At 40.1% G+C, this 15,000-nt stretch overlaps 1 protein-coding gene across 2 annotated transcripts in view; it reads right to left on the bottom strand.

Annotated features, from left to right (window-relative positions):
• LOC128693630 (uncharacterized) overlaps positions 1 to 15,000 on the bottom strand; it is an 805,124-nt gene that overhangs the window by 34,571 nt on the left and 755,553 nt on the right. For both annotated transcript variants that reach the window (XM_070091191.1, XM_070091190.1), the window contains exon 10: positions 4,417 to 4,564. In XM_070091191.1, the coding sequence (XP_069947292.1) occupies positions 4,417 to 4,564 (148 nt within the window). The remainder of the gene's footprint in view (positions 1 to 4,416; positions 4,565 to 15,000) is intronic.

The raw sequence follows: 15,000 nt of genomic DNA on the forward strand, positions 1-15,000 counted from the left end.
TATATATATATATATATATATATATATATATATATATATATATATATATATATATATATATATATATATATATATATATATATATATATATATATATATATATATATATATATATATATATATATATATATATATATATATACACACACACACACACACACACACACACACACACACACACACACACACACACACACACACACACACACACACACACACACACACACACACACTCACACACACATTTTAGCGAAGAGGTGAATCGACCCCTGCAACCACAAACAGTGAGTACAAATAGGTAAGGTGAGTACACATACACATATGTACGTTTGGAAACTTGAGAAGATTCAAAGATTTGCAATAAGACTAGTCTTAGAGCTGGAGGAAAGACAGAATCACCAAAAAAATTAAGCGAAGAAATTAATAAAAGCCACAAATAAATGAAGAGGTGCATTAACACATACGAACAAACGCTACAACTAATACATGAATAGAACTTGTGCAGAAACATTAACCCTCGCTCACGCAGGCACAAACAAAGCCATTAGACGATTCATTAAAACAACACATTAGTAAACATGTAAACAACTACAACGACATGAACATTAATAACAACATTAGCAAGCACATACAAATAAACTAGCATTCAGTAATACATAATAAAACAACGAATAAGATGACTATTTCGCAGCAAATATCAAGTGAAAATAATCATCAACATATACAAATATACAACAAACAAATTGCTCGCAATCCTTGCAACTCACTGCAACAAAGAACCACAGACTTCACATCAAACCAAGCGTGGAAAAAAAACGAATTCCTTATTATTCATATATGCGTGGCAGGTTCAACTTTCTCTCGCTAAATGGAAGGGAAATTCAGTAAACTGTTTGGTGAAGTATGGAAAAGCTAGCACAGGTTTGGTTGAAAAACGGAAATCGTTATAGGCAAAACTGTTCAAGAATATTTTAAGAACATTTACTTATTGATGAAGGAAAAGATATTACTTGAGATGTATAATTTAATAAATGCAACGAGAATGTGTAGTTGATGGAATTCGTCTCCTTGTTACTTGGTACTGAGAAATTTACTGGCACTTTTGTGAATAGGATGCTACGTCCAGACTTTTTCTGATATAGCTTCCGAGTTGTATATTATTAATTTCGTTAAAGAAAAGAGCGACACGGGTCGCTAAGAGTCTACCCATGAAGAGAGAAAATACACTACTCAACTATTTGGCAAGTTTGTGTGTGTGAAGTCCTGTTTGAACCGATTGGTCAGAGAGGTATGTTTGTGCTGGGTTTTTTTTCTAGTCTGCAATCATCAATCAAAGCGTAAGCTTTGATTGATGGTTCTGAGTATGCCTTGGCCGTGATTATTATTGCCAGTCTTCTTGACTTCTCTGATGAATTTAATATTTTCCATAAACGAATCCTACAGACAGACGAGCGGATACAGTATGGGAAGGTCCTTTCTCCACAGAACTGTCAAACCTATACTGGGAGAATTTCGAAATAAAAACTCTTCCCTCCGTAAACCTGACTTGATCTGCTTTGGCTGTGAGAACCTTACATTTACTATATGGAATTTTGACATATTTTTACTGAAAATAACACCAAGAATCCAGTTCAAAATAAAAGGGAAATAAAGTTAAGCCTCTGTTCCTGGAGGTACTGATCATCATAGTCCACAATAATCTTCATTTTACAGTCTTCAGGAAACCAACACGGACGGCCATCAATATACGCTGTCTCAGTTACGCCTGAGAATTGGTAAAGTATAGTCTCAGAATTTTTCTTGAGGGCACTCAGACCCAGATCAGGTGACAACAGGCCATCCCAGCGATGCATATGTATCCAGTATAAGTTAACTTCCTAAACTGTACCCATCTGGTAATAGGGTAGAAATGAACAGGGCCCGTTTATTTCTTGTTTCTGTTATGTCGATATGAGCTTCTTCGTCTAGTTATTAATGTTCATTACACCAGCAACAATGCCGATCATTGCAATATATCTTTAAACACCACCAAATGTGAAATAGTTTCTACAAATCGATAGATAATCCAGAATATTAGTGCTGTTTTACCAGGAGCACGAGCCATTGATCCAGCCAACAGCACTCTCCTTGGTGCTCCTCTTGGGTCCAGTGCCATCTATCTGATCATAGAAAAATTAGTCTCAGACCTCAAGACGATGGAAGACAGGATGAAAGACATCGATACACATGATGCCTTCTACCTACTCACCAGGTGCCTGTCAGTTCCAAAACTTACTTACTTTCTGAGATGCTCCCCAGCCTTCAGCAGTCCGAAACTCAAGGAATATGACTCTCTCCTTAAGACCATGCGAGAGAGTGTATTGAATCTTTCCCTCGAAGATGGACAGTGGTTGCAAGTCTCACTTCCAGTCAGGCTTGGGGGGCTGGAAGTACGCAGATCCTCCCAGATTGCCCTACCAGCTTTCCTATCCTCTTCCATAGCATAAAACGAGTTAATAAGACAAATTCTTCCTAACAACCTCAGTGACTCAGCAGGAATACAGGACCCTAACTATGCCAGTGCCATCACTGTATGGGAGACTCTTACTGCTCCATCACTAAACCCTAGTGCAGCACTGGCTTACAAACAGTCAAGCTGGAATGGCCCCATAGCTGAAAAGGTGCTTGCCAATATGCTCAGGGATGCAACATCAGGCAGGGAGATTGCCTGTCTACATGCTGTGAGTGCACATCACTCCGGGGACTTCCTCCAAACAGTTCCCATATCGGTAATGGGAACGCGCCTAGACCCTATTGCAGTGGCTCTGCTCCTTGCTGCCCCAAATCACGCGGAATATACGTGTATTTGCAGCGATCCGCAAGCCGACCAATATGGTCTACATTGTCTTAACTGTTCCAAAATCAAGGGCTGGCATGCAAGACACAATGAGGTCAACGACATCATAAAGAGAACCCTTGTTACAGCTGGATGCCCAGCCGAAAGGGAGCCCCATTCACTAGCAGCCAACAATACCCACAACCCAGCAAACTGCCCTCATGGGATCATCATCTACCCTCGGAAGAATGGCATGCTCTTAACATGGGACTATACCCGTGTGTCCACACTGGTTAACATCTATATCCATCACAGTGTCGGGCGACAGGGAGGAGCTGCTGACCACAGGGAGGAGTGCAAGATCAGCAAGTACAGGGACATAAACCAACAGTATCAATTTGTCCCAGTGGGATCAGAGACCTTGGGATCATGGGGAAAAAGTTCCACACGTTTTCTTAAAGAACTAGGTTCTAGATTCGTCAACACCACCAGGGACCCAAGAACAGCCACTTTCATGTTCCAGCGGCTAAGCGTGGCCATCCAGAGGGGAAATACATGCTGCATACTGGGCTAATATCCGGCTTTGGAGGAGCTGGAGGAGATTCATAACCTTTGATATATTGTACCATTGTGTGTTAGGTAAGACACATATGCAACAGTTAGGTATCTTTATTATGAAACGTTTCGCCTACACAGTAGGCTTCTTCAGTCAAGTACAGAAAAGTTGATAGAAGCAGAAGATACTTGAAGACGATGTAATCAGTCCATCACCCTTAAAGTTTTGAGGTGGTCAGTCCCTCAGTCTGGAGAAGAGCATTGTTCCATAGTATGAAACAATATTGTTTCATACTATGGAACAATGCTCTTCTCCAGACTGAGGGACTGACCACCTCAAAACTTTAAGGGTGATGGACTGATTACATCGTCTTCAAGTATCTTCTGCTTCTATCAACTTTTCTGTACTTGACTGAAGAAGCCTACTGTGTAGGCGAAACGTTTCATAATAAAGATACCTAACTGTTGCATATGTGTCTTACCTAACAACCTGTCGGTATTTTATACCATTTTAATGTTCATTGTACCATTGTATTCATGTTTGTGTTTTCTATCAATGTATTCTGTCTATTAATAAAGTTAGCATGCAATATATATATATATATATATATATATATATATATATATATATATATATATATATATATATATATATATATATATATATATATATGTATATATACACATATATATATATATATATATATATATATATATGTATATATATATATATATATATGTACATATATATGTATATATATATATATATATATATATATATCTATATATATATATATATATATATATATATATATATATTTATATATATATGTATATATCTATATAATAGTAATTAAATGACGTTTTGTTAATACAAAGAAAATTTACCTGTTTGGAGTAGATATTATACAGCAAAATATTCCTGTTTTTCTCAGTCCATGACGTGATGAAGTCTATGCCGTGTTCCTGATAGAACAATTCAAAGACACACCCTGAGGAGGAACCCTATGGTACTTACCCTGAGAGTGAAGTCATATGGTACTCACCCTAAGAGGAAAACCTTTGCCCATGGCGATGGAGAAGGTATCAGAGACTAAGTGGTCGCCAAAAGTAGCTAAGGTACAGCCAGGATCGTTAGCTCTGAGGTAGTCCAGCACCGCTGAGTCCCCCACCATCATGTCCAGCGCACCAGTACTGCAAGTACACAACACATCAGCTGGGAAGGAAAACAATCAAAGTGACTTTCCACTGGGTTCAGTTTCAAGCCCCGGGAATAAAAAGTGACATTAGGTAATTTGCTGACGACGACAAAAAGAAGGCCCATCAACAAATTCGGAGGATACCATATAACTTCGACATGATTTGGACAAGCTAATGTTGTCTACATAAAATCAGCAGAGGCAGCTCGTTGTGGAAAACTGCAAAGTCTCAATATCTGGAAATGAAAGTAACTCTGACGCCTATCAAGCAGGTAAATTTGAGAGTTTGGTTAGCTGACACCTGAAATCACGAGCGCAGTGCCTTTGTGTTTATAGTAAGGCCAATAGACATTTTGGAATTATATGATGAACTATAAGGAATAAGAATAGTCTCATAAGTACGAAAGAAGGATTTAAAAGAAAGGAGAACTTACTACTACTACTATCACTACTACTTCTACTACTACTTCCATTCCCAGCATTACCTCTACCACCACTTCTCCAGTTCTTTCTGCCTTTCTTTGTTCCGTCCCTGTCCTCCCTCCCCTATATATATACTGACTCTTCATCTTCCTGTGAAAGTGTGACTTGTAAATGGTCCAAGTCGGACCAAAACGTCGTCTTAAGCTTCTCTCTCCCACGTGTGCGATATCTGTCTATAAGAACTATAAGACTATACAGCCATTCATCATCACTGTTGAAGCTTGTTCATGATCGGGTCATGGGGGACTGTGACCCCCATGACCATGAAGGTAAGCGATCACTAATAAGGCAAACACTGAATTATGTGGTTGTTATGATCAGCGTTTTACAGATTGGAAAAATAAAGAGTTGAAAAAACATACATGAAGGATGACAAATTAATAATCTGTATCAGGAATCTTTCATAAGGAAATACTGCATACTGAGAGCACTAAACCTATGTTACTTGAAAGAAGTCGATTATTATTATTATTATTATTATTATTATTATTATTATTATTATTATTATTATTATTATTATTATTATTATTATTATTATTATTTTTATTATTATTATTATTATTGTTATTATTTTTATTATTATTATTATTATTATTATTATTATTATTATTATTATTATTATTATTATTATTATTATTATTTTTATTATTATTATTACTTCTATGTACAGCATTAAACTTGAAGGGGTCACACAGCGCCTAGGGAATGGGATGCATTCAGGTACAGTCCATAGAAGGGGAGGGCTGGTCCAAGTCTTTGGATCAAGAGCCCCCCCTCACCGGCGACAGGGATCCTCCCTGGAGGGTAAAAAGGCCTTAGATTGAGGGAAGACATAATTTAAATATGCAAATGGAAGATAACCTTAAATAAAGGTTAGGTTATCTAACGATGATAGAACTCAAGACAATGGAATTCAGATGAGTAAATTCAAACTGAGAAACTATATGAGAAAGTACTAGTTTGGCAAAAAGAGTTGCAAATGAGTAGAAGAAACTGCTAAGTAGCATCACTGTAGCGAATAACTTGATCCTAGGGAAGAAGGGAGACTCCAGTAGTTCCTTAGAGCAACACCCCTTCACCGGCATCTACGCACCTGTCTTGAAGGGAAACGAGGCGATTAGCTTCGTGCGTAAACCAGAGGATAATGATCGTGTAACGAGGAATTACATCGCACAAGAGACGCTTGCTCATAAGCCATGGTAATTATTACACAAGGGCTAGATGACAAAGTTGACAATCAATTGTATTTATCTTGAGGTTAAGGCAAGAATATGTGGTGGTTTACCTTCAAACTTATATCATTATCTCATCTCTCTCTTCTCTGTCTCTGTCTGTCTGTCTGTCTGTCTGTCTGTCTGTCCTTTTATTTACACAGGATTTTCAAGATTAGGTTTAAGGTTCCTAACTTTATTTACAAGCTAAGAGCTGTTACCTCTCTCTCTCTCTCTCTCTCTCTCTCTCTCTCTCTCTCTCTCTCTCTCTCTCTCTCTCTCTCTCTCTCTCTCTCTCTCTCTCTCTCTCTCACTCTCTTAAAATTAAGGGTATTATACGATTAAAGGTAAAAGTGCCTGCATATCTGAAGAAAATATGAATTATACAAAAGCAGGTATACTGACAGATTGTATAACTAAGACACGTATGTACAATCAAGATATTGAGGGAAACATTTTGCCACTTGTTTTATTTACTTAAATACAGTGTTAGGAGTCTTACCTAAACATCTCTCCTCGTGCAGGAATCCACCCCAGATACTTTAGGTTTTGAGACAAACGCGCCATGACTGTGCAATTAGGCATTAATTGTGACAGTAGTATCGGTCTGGGTAACAGCGATATCGGGAATCGTATTGCATAGTGGTAGCGGTAACAACAGTTTACTGCACTCTTTTAAAAAGCGTGGTAAGGTTAGGTTAGCTTCGTCAGAAAACAGGACAAGTGTTTCCTGATGTGGGTCTTAGTCAGATGATGACCTGTCGTTGGAACTTTTGGTCATCTGACCGAGGCATCCCGCTGGCTTACCGGCCCACCCCTTTAAAAATAATGGTCAGTTATAACAATTTAAAAAAAAAAGTGAGAAATCATCAATTTATATCGAATTAGAGATGAAGTCAGTACCTCGGTTCCAACAATATTATGCAGTGAAAGACTAATCAACAGTAGCTACAGAGAATACTTTTAATAACCATCACAACGTTTTATTTCCAGAAAAAAATAACTACGAATTTATGAACAGTAGATAAAAGTAAATCCCTCAATTATTTTTTTGCAACAGAGTTGATTAAATGAATTTAGAATCGATGACAATATATAAATTAATCTTTTGTTGCACAGCAATCGAAGGGATTAGTTAGTCATATAGAGGACTTTGTCAGGAAAATCTGGACACAGGCCAGGTGATGTTGATGTATTGTGATAACCAGGAAAACAAGCAAGGCCAAAAAGGAAAAATATGCATGTTTTTTGGAAAATATTAATAAGGCTTTGTAAAATGTTAATATTTTACACTGCTGGCGGTTTTAGCATTTTTTTCCTGGAAGAAGTGAGAAAATTATCCTGTGTGTGTGTGTGTGTGTGTGTGTGTGTGTGTGTACTCACCTATTTTTACTCATCTATTTGTGGCTGCAGGGATCGATTCACAGCTCCTGGCTCTGCCTCTTCTGTGATTGTGTGTGTGTGTGTGTGTGTGTGTGTGTGTGTGTGTGTGTGTGTGTGTGTGTGTGTGTGTGTGTGTGTGTGTGTGTGTGTGTGTGTGTGTGTGTGTGTGTGTGTTTGTGTGTGTGTGTGTGTGTGTGTGTGAGAGCGCATGTTCAAAATTTTGCTTGGTGGAAAAAAATCATATCTCCAGTACTGTTTCAGTCATGCTTGACATTCTCTTTCACTTACCTGGCCCCAAACGTTTAAAACACCTCGGCGGCCATTTGTTCATAGTGTTGAGAGCTTCCAAAAAGACGTTTGCGTACACTCGTTCTGTTGTCCCATCTGGCTTGGAGGAGAACCCAAACACGAGGCGACAGACGCCTCTATTGACGAACAGTTCCTGTCACTGCTTGATGGAGACAGTGGACCATGTTTGAGCGGCCTCTGTCTATACTCTCCCTCCCGGTTGACACAGAATGATTTTCGTTATATAAAATTGGAGTGATGGAAAAAAAATTATTTTTTTTTACGCCTTTGAAAGGCGGTACCTTGATGCTGACGAAGGGCTCTTGATGCAAGAAATTGGAACAACCCTCTTCTATTTTTTTGATGAAATATGATTACCTCCAATTCTCCAGATGTATGATTAATGAGAATTTAGTGTTTCACATGAATATCCTAGTAATATAGTTCTGTTTCAGGGAAAAGTAGTTTTAACTCTTAGTTGGCATCACATCCTTTAATCTACTGCTGTAATTCAGTGCTAGACTCTGTTACTATCTACTAATGAAGCCATTTCTATACTTTCAGTGCCATGCAATGTAATCAGCTGCATTGAATATATAAAACATGGTGATTATAGTCAGTTATTAGTCAGCTTCAGAACCAGTCTGGAGATCAATCTCTATTAATCAAATTTAATATGCTAGACATGTTGAGGAGCTCCTCAGTAATGTTATGTTCTCGTGCACTGTTTGTATGTACGTTGTATGCAGTGTTATTAATTTATTTTATTACCAGGTTCTTAAAGGCAGAAAATGCATTTGTCAGTCTTGCATATTTTGCTTATTTAGTCCAGTTTTAATGTGCAAATTGAAATAGGAACATTGTTATGGATACTTCCACCTCTCTCACCATCTACTTGAATTTCATTACGTAATGATTACTTTCTCTTAAGGGATCTTCGAAGATTTCACATTTGTCCAATTAATGTCCTGTTAATTTCAAGCCGAGTCTGTGTAGTTCACATTACTGTCTCCTTGCTGTGAGGTCTTCGGTGAGCTGGTTCATTAGGCTTTTCTTTATCACCTCCATCAGCTTTACGCTTTATATACCACGTTCTCTCTGTGGGCACTAACTCTGCCAATCTGTTTTCCGTGTTAAAAATTATCCCTGATGAGTTTTATACTGGGTTTGGTTGTTTTTATTGGTAGTCTTTTCAGTAATCAAACTGCTCTTATACTCTCGTGTCGATTTTCCGCACGTGGGTACGTTATTTTTTTTTATACATTACTACTATGACTGGTCTGTGTTCTCCAGTTATTAGCGTTCCAGTTATTGAGAATATGATCATGGTTAAATCTGTGTTCCCACCCTCTATTCCTTCCTCGAATTCATTGGTTAAGTTTGCAAACCAATCAACCTTTGATTATATTGTTTCATAGCTCACTTGCTTGGAGTGGCACAATTTTATGTACCATAACGATTAACCGAATATATATTTCAGATATTTTAGTACATGCTTCTGCAGGTGATGGTGAATGTGTTTCCTTCTTTGAATTACTTTGTCTTAGCTGAAAATGGCTGCTGTGTTAATAACTGCTAAATAAATGAAAAGTAAAAACGTAGACTATTAAATGAGTGAAAAATATTGATTGACAGAAATATGCGAAGAGTGATATGAGGAACAACGTCATTGAGAAATGTGACTAGTGAGACCCTGTACTGACTCGTACTGAAGCAAAAATGATTTATATAAAGAAATAAGAGCATATAATTTTTCATCACACAGACAGCCTCATACCGAGGAAGGATGACCCAAAAAAGACGAAACGAAAGTTTTCCTTCTTTTTACTTTCAGTAATTTATACAGGAGAAGAGGGTACTAAGCTCCTTGCTCCCGGCTTTTCAGTCGCCTCTTACGACACGCATTGCTGACAGAGGAAGGATTCTTCTCCACTTTTTCACGGATAAGTATATAAATATGTATGATAAATTTCGAGTAAGACTACTGACAACATAGTAAGCAAAAGGACATGTATGATACTAGTTGTAGATATATCAATTTATCTAACATGAACATAGTTACCGATGATACAAACATACTATGTAACACATGAGATTATAATGACTAAATTTCTATAAAAATATAATTTGAACAAGTGGAATTACAAATAGATGCCGACTGTGGATAACTTAGACATAGTGGAAACGGAAAAATAAAAACATTTAGCATTATGTTGACTGGCTATAGCTTGTAATGATCGGACAAAGAAACTAATCTTGGAATACTAATTGACAGATTATCCAGGGATGATTACGTATTTGTTGCGGTGAGAAACTCATTTCAGTATCAATATTTATACAATGTTGAATTTACAGGCGGTTAAAAAACTAAGAGCTGTTATCCTATCTCAGTTTATTTCGAAGTCCAGCAGCACCACCACACAGGATGTGACCTACGACACACAACAAACACCCACGTAGCTGCTTGTTGGAAAGCAAAATCCCTGACAGAGAAATATAACATAAAAAACAAGGACACATTTAGCAAAGTATGAGTTTATTAGACATAATAATGAAGGCTTATTGTGTTAATAGTGTTTCTGTATTACTCTACCCAGGTACTTATTAACTGCTAGGTTAACAGTGCAACAAATATAAGGAGACAAGAATGTCAGTCTAGAAATGAACCCAGAGCCTTGAGTTGTGAGCCAGAGGCGGTACTACTGAGTTCCGAGCTCATCTATTAAATTCGCTTCAAATAAATCTGGGAAACCGCATAAAAAAACGGCTCAAAAAAATCGTATGACTAAAATATGAATATGTAGCTGGGTTGTAATGTCGCTATTTGGCAAAATTTATATAAAATAGGAAACGCTCACAGATATGCTACAAAATCACTCTTAAAATTTAAAACTATTGTAGACAAGTACTGAGGAATATGATAACTATTAGTTAAAAAAAAAGGATAACTACGAATTAAAATCACGATAAAATAAGCATTTTTTTTTCTACATTCCAAGGAAAGCTCTAAACACGAAGAGATCATTCAGTACCATGTAAATAGGGTGTTATCCAAGGCATAGGTGGATACCTTCAGTTGTTTGGATCTGGAACAACTGAGCAGCATCAAGACACTTTTCTTAAATGTCTCAGCTAAGAGCCCCTCAAGGAAGGTTCGTTGATGTTGGTGAGGGGCTCTTGATTTAGGGAATTGGATCTGTGCTCCAGTTCCCCGAATTAAGCCTGAATGCCTTCCACATCCCCCCCTAGGCGCTGTATAATCCTCCGGGTTTAGCGCTTCTCCCTTGATTATAATAATAATAATCAGGTAAGAGCACTGCAATGACGGTAGGAGACCAAGAAATCGAAAAATTTGTATTAAAAGTAGTATCGGAACTGAGAAATGAAGGAAATGAAAATGATGACAACGAGAGACATGATTGCGACAAACAAAATCCTAAGAGGAATTGATAGGGAGGATAGGGGGAGACTTTTTTTGAGTTAAAAGAACCATGGTGGAAGGTACACAGGTGGAAGATGAAGATACAGACGAGCCATAGGGATGTAAAGAAGTATTTCTTTAGTCTCAGGGTAGTTGAGAAGTGGAATGACTTTCAAAAGTCAGTGACGGAGGCAAACTCAGTACGCAGCTTCAGAAGAAGATATGATAAGGATTCTTCTAGACTACTTAAATCGGTGAAACCGACTTAGGTAGTCTAGAAGGGAGCAAAAATAGTCTCGTCCCCAACCAACACAACTCGGCGAGCGCGCGCGCACACACACATACACACACAAACACACACACACACACACACACACACACACACACACACACACACACACACACACACACACACACACACACACACACACACACACACATACACACACACATACACACACACACACACACACACACACACACACACACACACACACACACACACACACACACACACACACACACACACACACACACACACACAGAACCAGAGGAATGGTGGATGAAGCGAGTGGTGGACCTGGGAGAGAGTTCTGTGAGGCAGAGCTCACGCGAAGAGAGGAGTGGGGGAGGAGGCTGGAAGAGATCAGCAAGAAAATGGAAGAGAAAATAGCTGAGGAGAGCAGGAAATGGGAATTACAAATCACAGCAGCTGAAGCTAAGATACAGAGCTTAGTAGAAGAACTAAAGATTCTGAAACAGCCTAAAGAACCAAAGGACAGTACAGCCATGACACCAAGAGCTACTACCTCAGTCACTGATGAGGGGACAGTAGGGGACAAAGGAGATACGTATACTGTATGCGATGACCCCATTGGACCCAAGGGGGGCCTGGGAAAAGGCAGGGAGAACATCAAGAACTAATGAGGGGACTAAAGTCAATGAAGGATCTAAACTATACACAGAGGCTCTAACAGACAACTGTCATGTCCAGGAACAAATAAGCAGAGGGACACCAGATAGGGAAGAGACAGTAAGAAGCAACCCATCAATGGCAGGAGCTAATTTGAATCAGAGGATGCTCAGGGAAGCACAGTGGGAGGATGAAAGGGAGAGGGCCATTTTTGTCTATGGGCTCCAAGAAGTAGATGGGGAAACTTACGAGACAAGGAAACAGGAGGAGACAAAAACGATTGAAAGCATCATGAAAGCAATAGGAGAGGACGACATGACTCAGGTGACAAATTTTCAGAGAATTGGGTGGTTTGCAAGGGGAAAAAAGCGTCCAGTTAAAGTGATTTTCAAGGCAGAGTCAGCTCGAAACCGAATCCTGCAAGAGAAAGCACGCCTAAGGGACAATCATGTGTTCTGGAGTGTGTACCTCGACCGAGACAGAACACAAGAAGAAAGGATGACACTGAAAGAGAGGGTGCAACGTCGCAAGGAGGAATGGGAGGCAAGGAAGGTGGAGAGCAGTAGAAATCAGGCCCATGTGGAAGAACAAACACAACCCTATCCAGTACCACCCACAGAAGGAACACAACCATGGCAATCCCAAAGCAACCAAACGACCTAACCCAAAACCCACTCACTGCACCCTCTGCCCCCATCCCTCTCAGCACAAACCCCACCCCTACAGAAACCCACAGCAACCCACACATCCCCCTCTGCATAAACCCCACCCCCACAGTAACCCTCAGTAACCCGTACATCCCCCCTCAGCTCAAATCCCACCCCTACAGAAACCCACAGTAACCCACACAATGTACCCTCTCCCTCCATCCCCCTCACCACAAACCCCACCCTCACAGTAACCCACAGCAACTCATACACTGTACCCTCTATACCCATCCCCCTCACCACAACCCCATCCCCCATTGTAACCCCCATAGGCCCTCTTCACCCATCCCCCCCACCACTACCCCCACCCCCACTGAAACCCCCCATAGGCCCTCAAAGTAGTCATTGCAGTTATGTATAACCCACCACAGAACTGCAGGAGGCCAAGAGAGGAATATGATGAATGCAACAGAGCAATGGTGGACACTCTGGCTGAGGTGGCAAGAAGGGCCCACTCAAGTAGAGCGAAGTTACTGGTCATGGGTGACTTCAATCACAGGGAGATTGATTGGGAAAACCTGGAGCCACATGGGGGTCCCGAAACATGGAGAGCCAAGATGATGGATGTGGTGCTAGCAAATCTCATGCACCAACATGTTAGGGATACTACCAGAGAGAGAGAGGATGATGAACCAGCAAGACTGGACCTCGTGTTCACCCTGAGTAGCTCAGACATTGAGCACATCACATATGAAAGGCCCCTTGCAGCTAGTGACCATATAGTTATGAGCTTTGAATACATCGTGGAGCTAAAAGTGGAGAGGGTAACAGGAGTAGAAAGGGAAAAGCTAAACTATAAAAGGGGGGACTACACAGGAATGAGGACCTTCCTGCAGGAGGTTCAGTGGGAACAGGAGTTGGTAGGAAAATCAGTAAACGAAATGATGGACTTTGTAACAACAAAATGCAAGGAGGCAGAGGAAAGGTTTGTTCCCAAGGGTAACAGAAATAATGGGAAGGACAGAACGAGCCCTTGGTTTACCCGAAGGTGCAGGGAGGCAAAAACTAAGTGCTTTAGAGAATGGAAAAAGTACAGAAGGCAAAGGACTCAGGAGAATAAAGAGATTAGTCAACGAGCCAGAAACAAGCATGCACAGATAAGAAGGGAGGTGCAGCGGCAGTATGAAAATGACATAGCATCGAAAGTCAAGTCTGACCCGAAACTACTCTACAGCCACATCAGGAGGAAGACAATAGTCAAGGACCAGGAAATCAGGCTGAGGAAAGAAGGTGGGGAGTTCACAAGAAACGACCAGGAGGTATGTGAGGAGCTCAACATGAGATTTCAGAAAGTATTTACAGTGGAGGCTGAAGGGACAACGGGAAGACAAAACAGTGGCGTACAGCAACAAGGGATATACCAACAAGTGTTGGATGAATTACACACAACTGAGGATGAGGTGGAGAAGCTCCTAAGTGGCCTTGATACATCAAAGGCGGTGGGACCGGACATCTCTCCGTGGGTCCTTCGAGAGGGAGCAGGGACACTATGTGTGCCACTAACCAAAATCTTCAAAACTTCCCTTGAAACTGGGCAACTACCTGAAGTATGGAAGAAGGCAAATGTAGTCCCCATCTTTAAGAAGGGAGACAGAAATGAAGCACTAAATTATAGACCAGTGTCACTGACATGTATAGTATGCAAAGTCTTGGAAAATATTATCAGGAGGAGAGTGGTGGAGCACCTGGAGCGGAACAAGATTATAAACGACAGCCAGCACGGATTCATGGAAGGCAAATCCTGTGTCACAAACCTACTAGAGTTTTACGACGAGGTAACTAAAGTAAGAAATGAGAGGGAGGGGTGGGTTGATTGCATTTTCTTGGACTGCAAGAAGGCCTTCGACACGGTTCCTCATAAGAGATTAGTACAGAAGCTAGAGGAACAGGCACGTATAACAGGAAGAGCACTGCAATGGATCAGAGAATACCTAACAGGGAAGCAACAGCGAGTCATGGTCCATGATGAGGTATCACAGTGGGCGCCAGTGACGAGCGGGGTCCCACAGGGGTCAGTCCTGGGAC

This window comes from Cherax quadricarinatus, chromosome 34 (assembly GCF_038502225.1).
Source record: "Cherax quadricarinatus isolate ZL_2023a chromosome 34, ASM3850222v1, whole genome shotgun sequence".
Taxonomy (NCBI): domain Eukaryota; kingdom Metazoa; phylum Arthropoda; class Malacostraca; order Decapoda; family Parastacidae; genus Cherax; species Cherax quadricarinatus.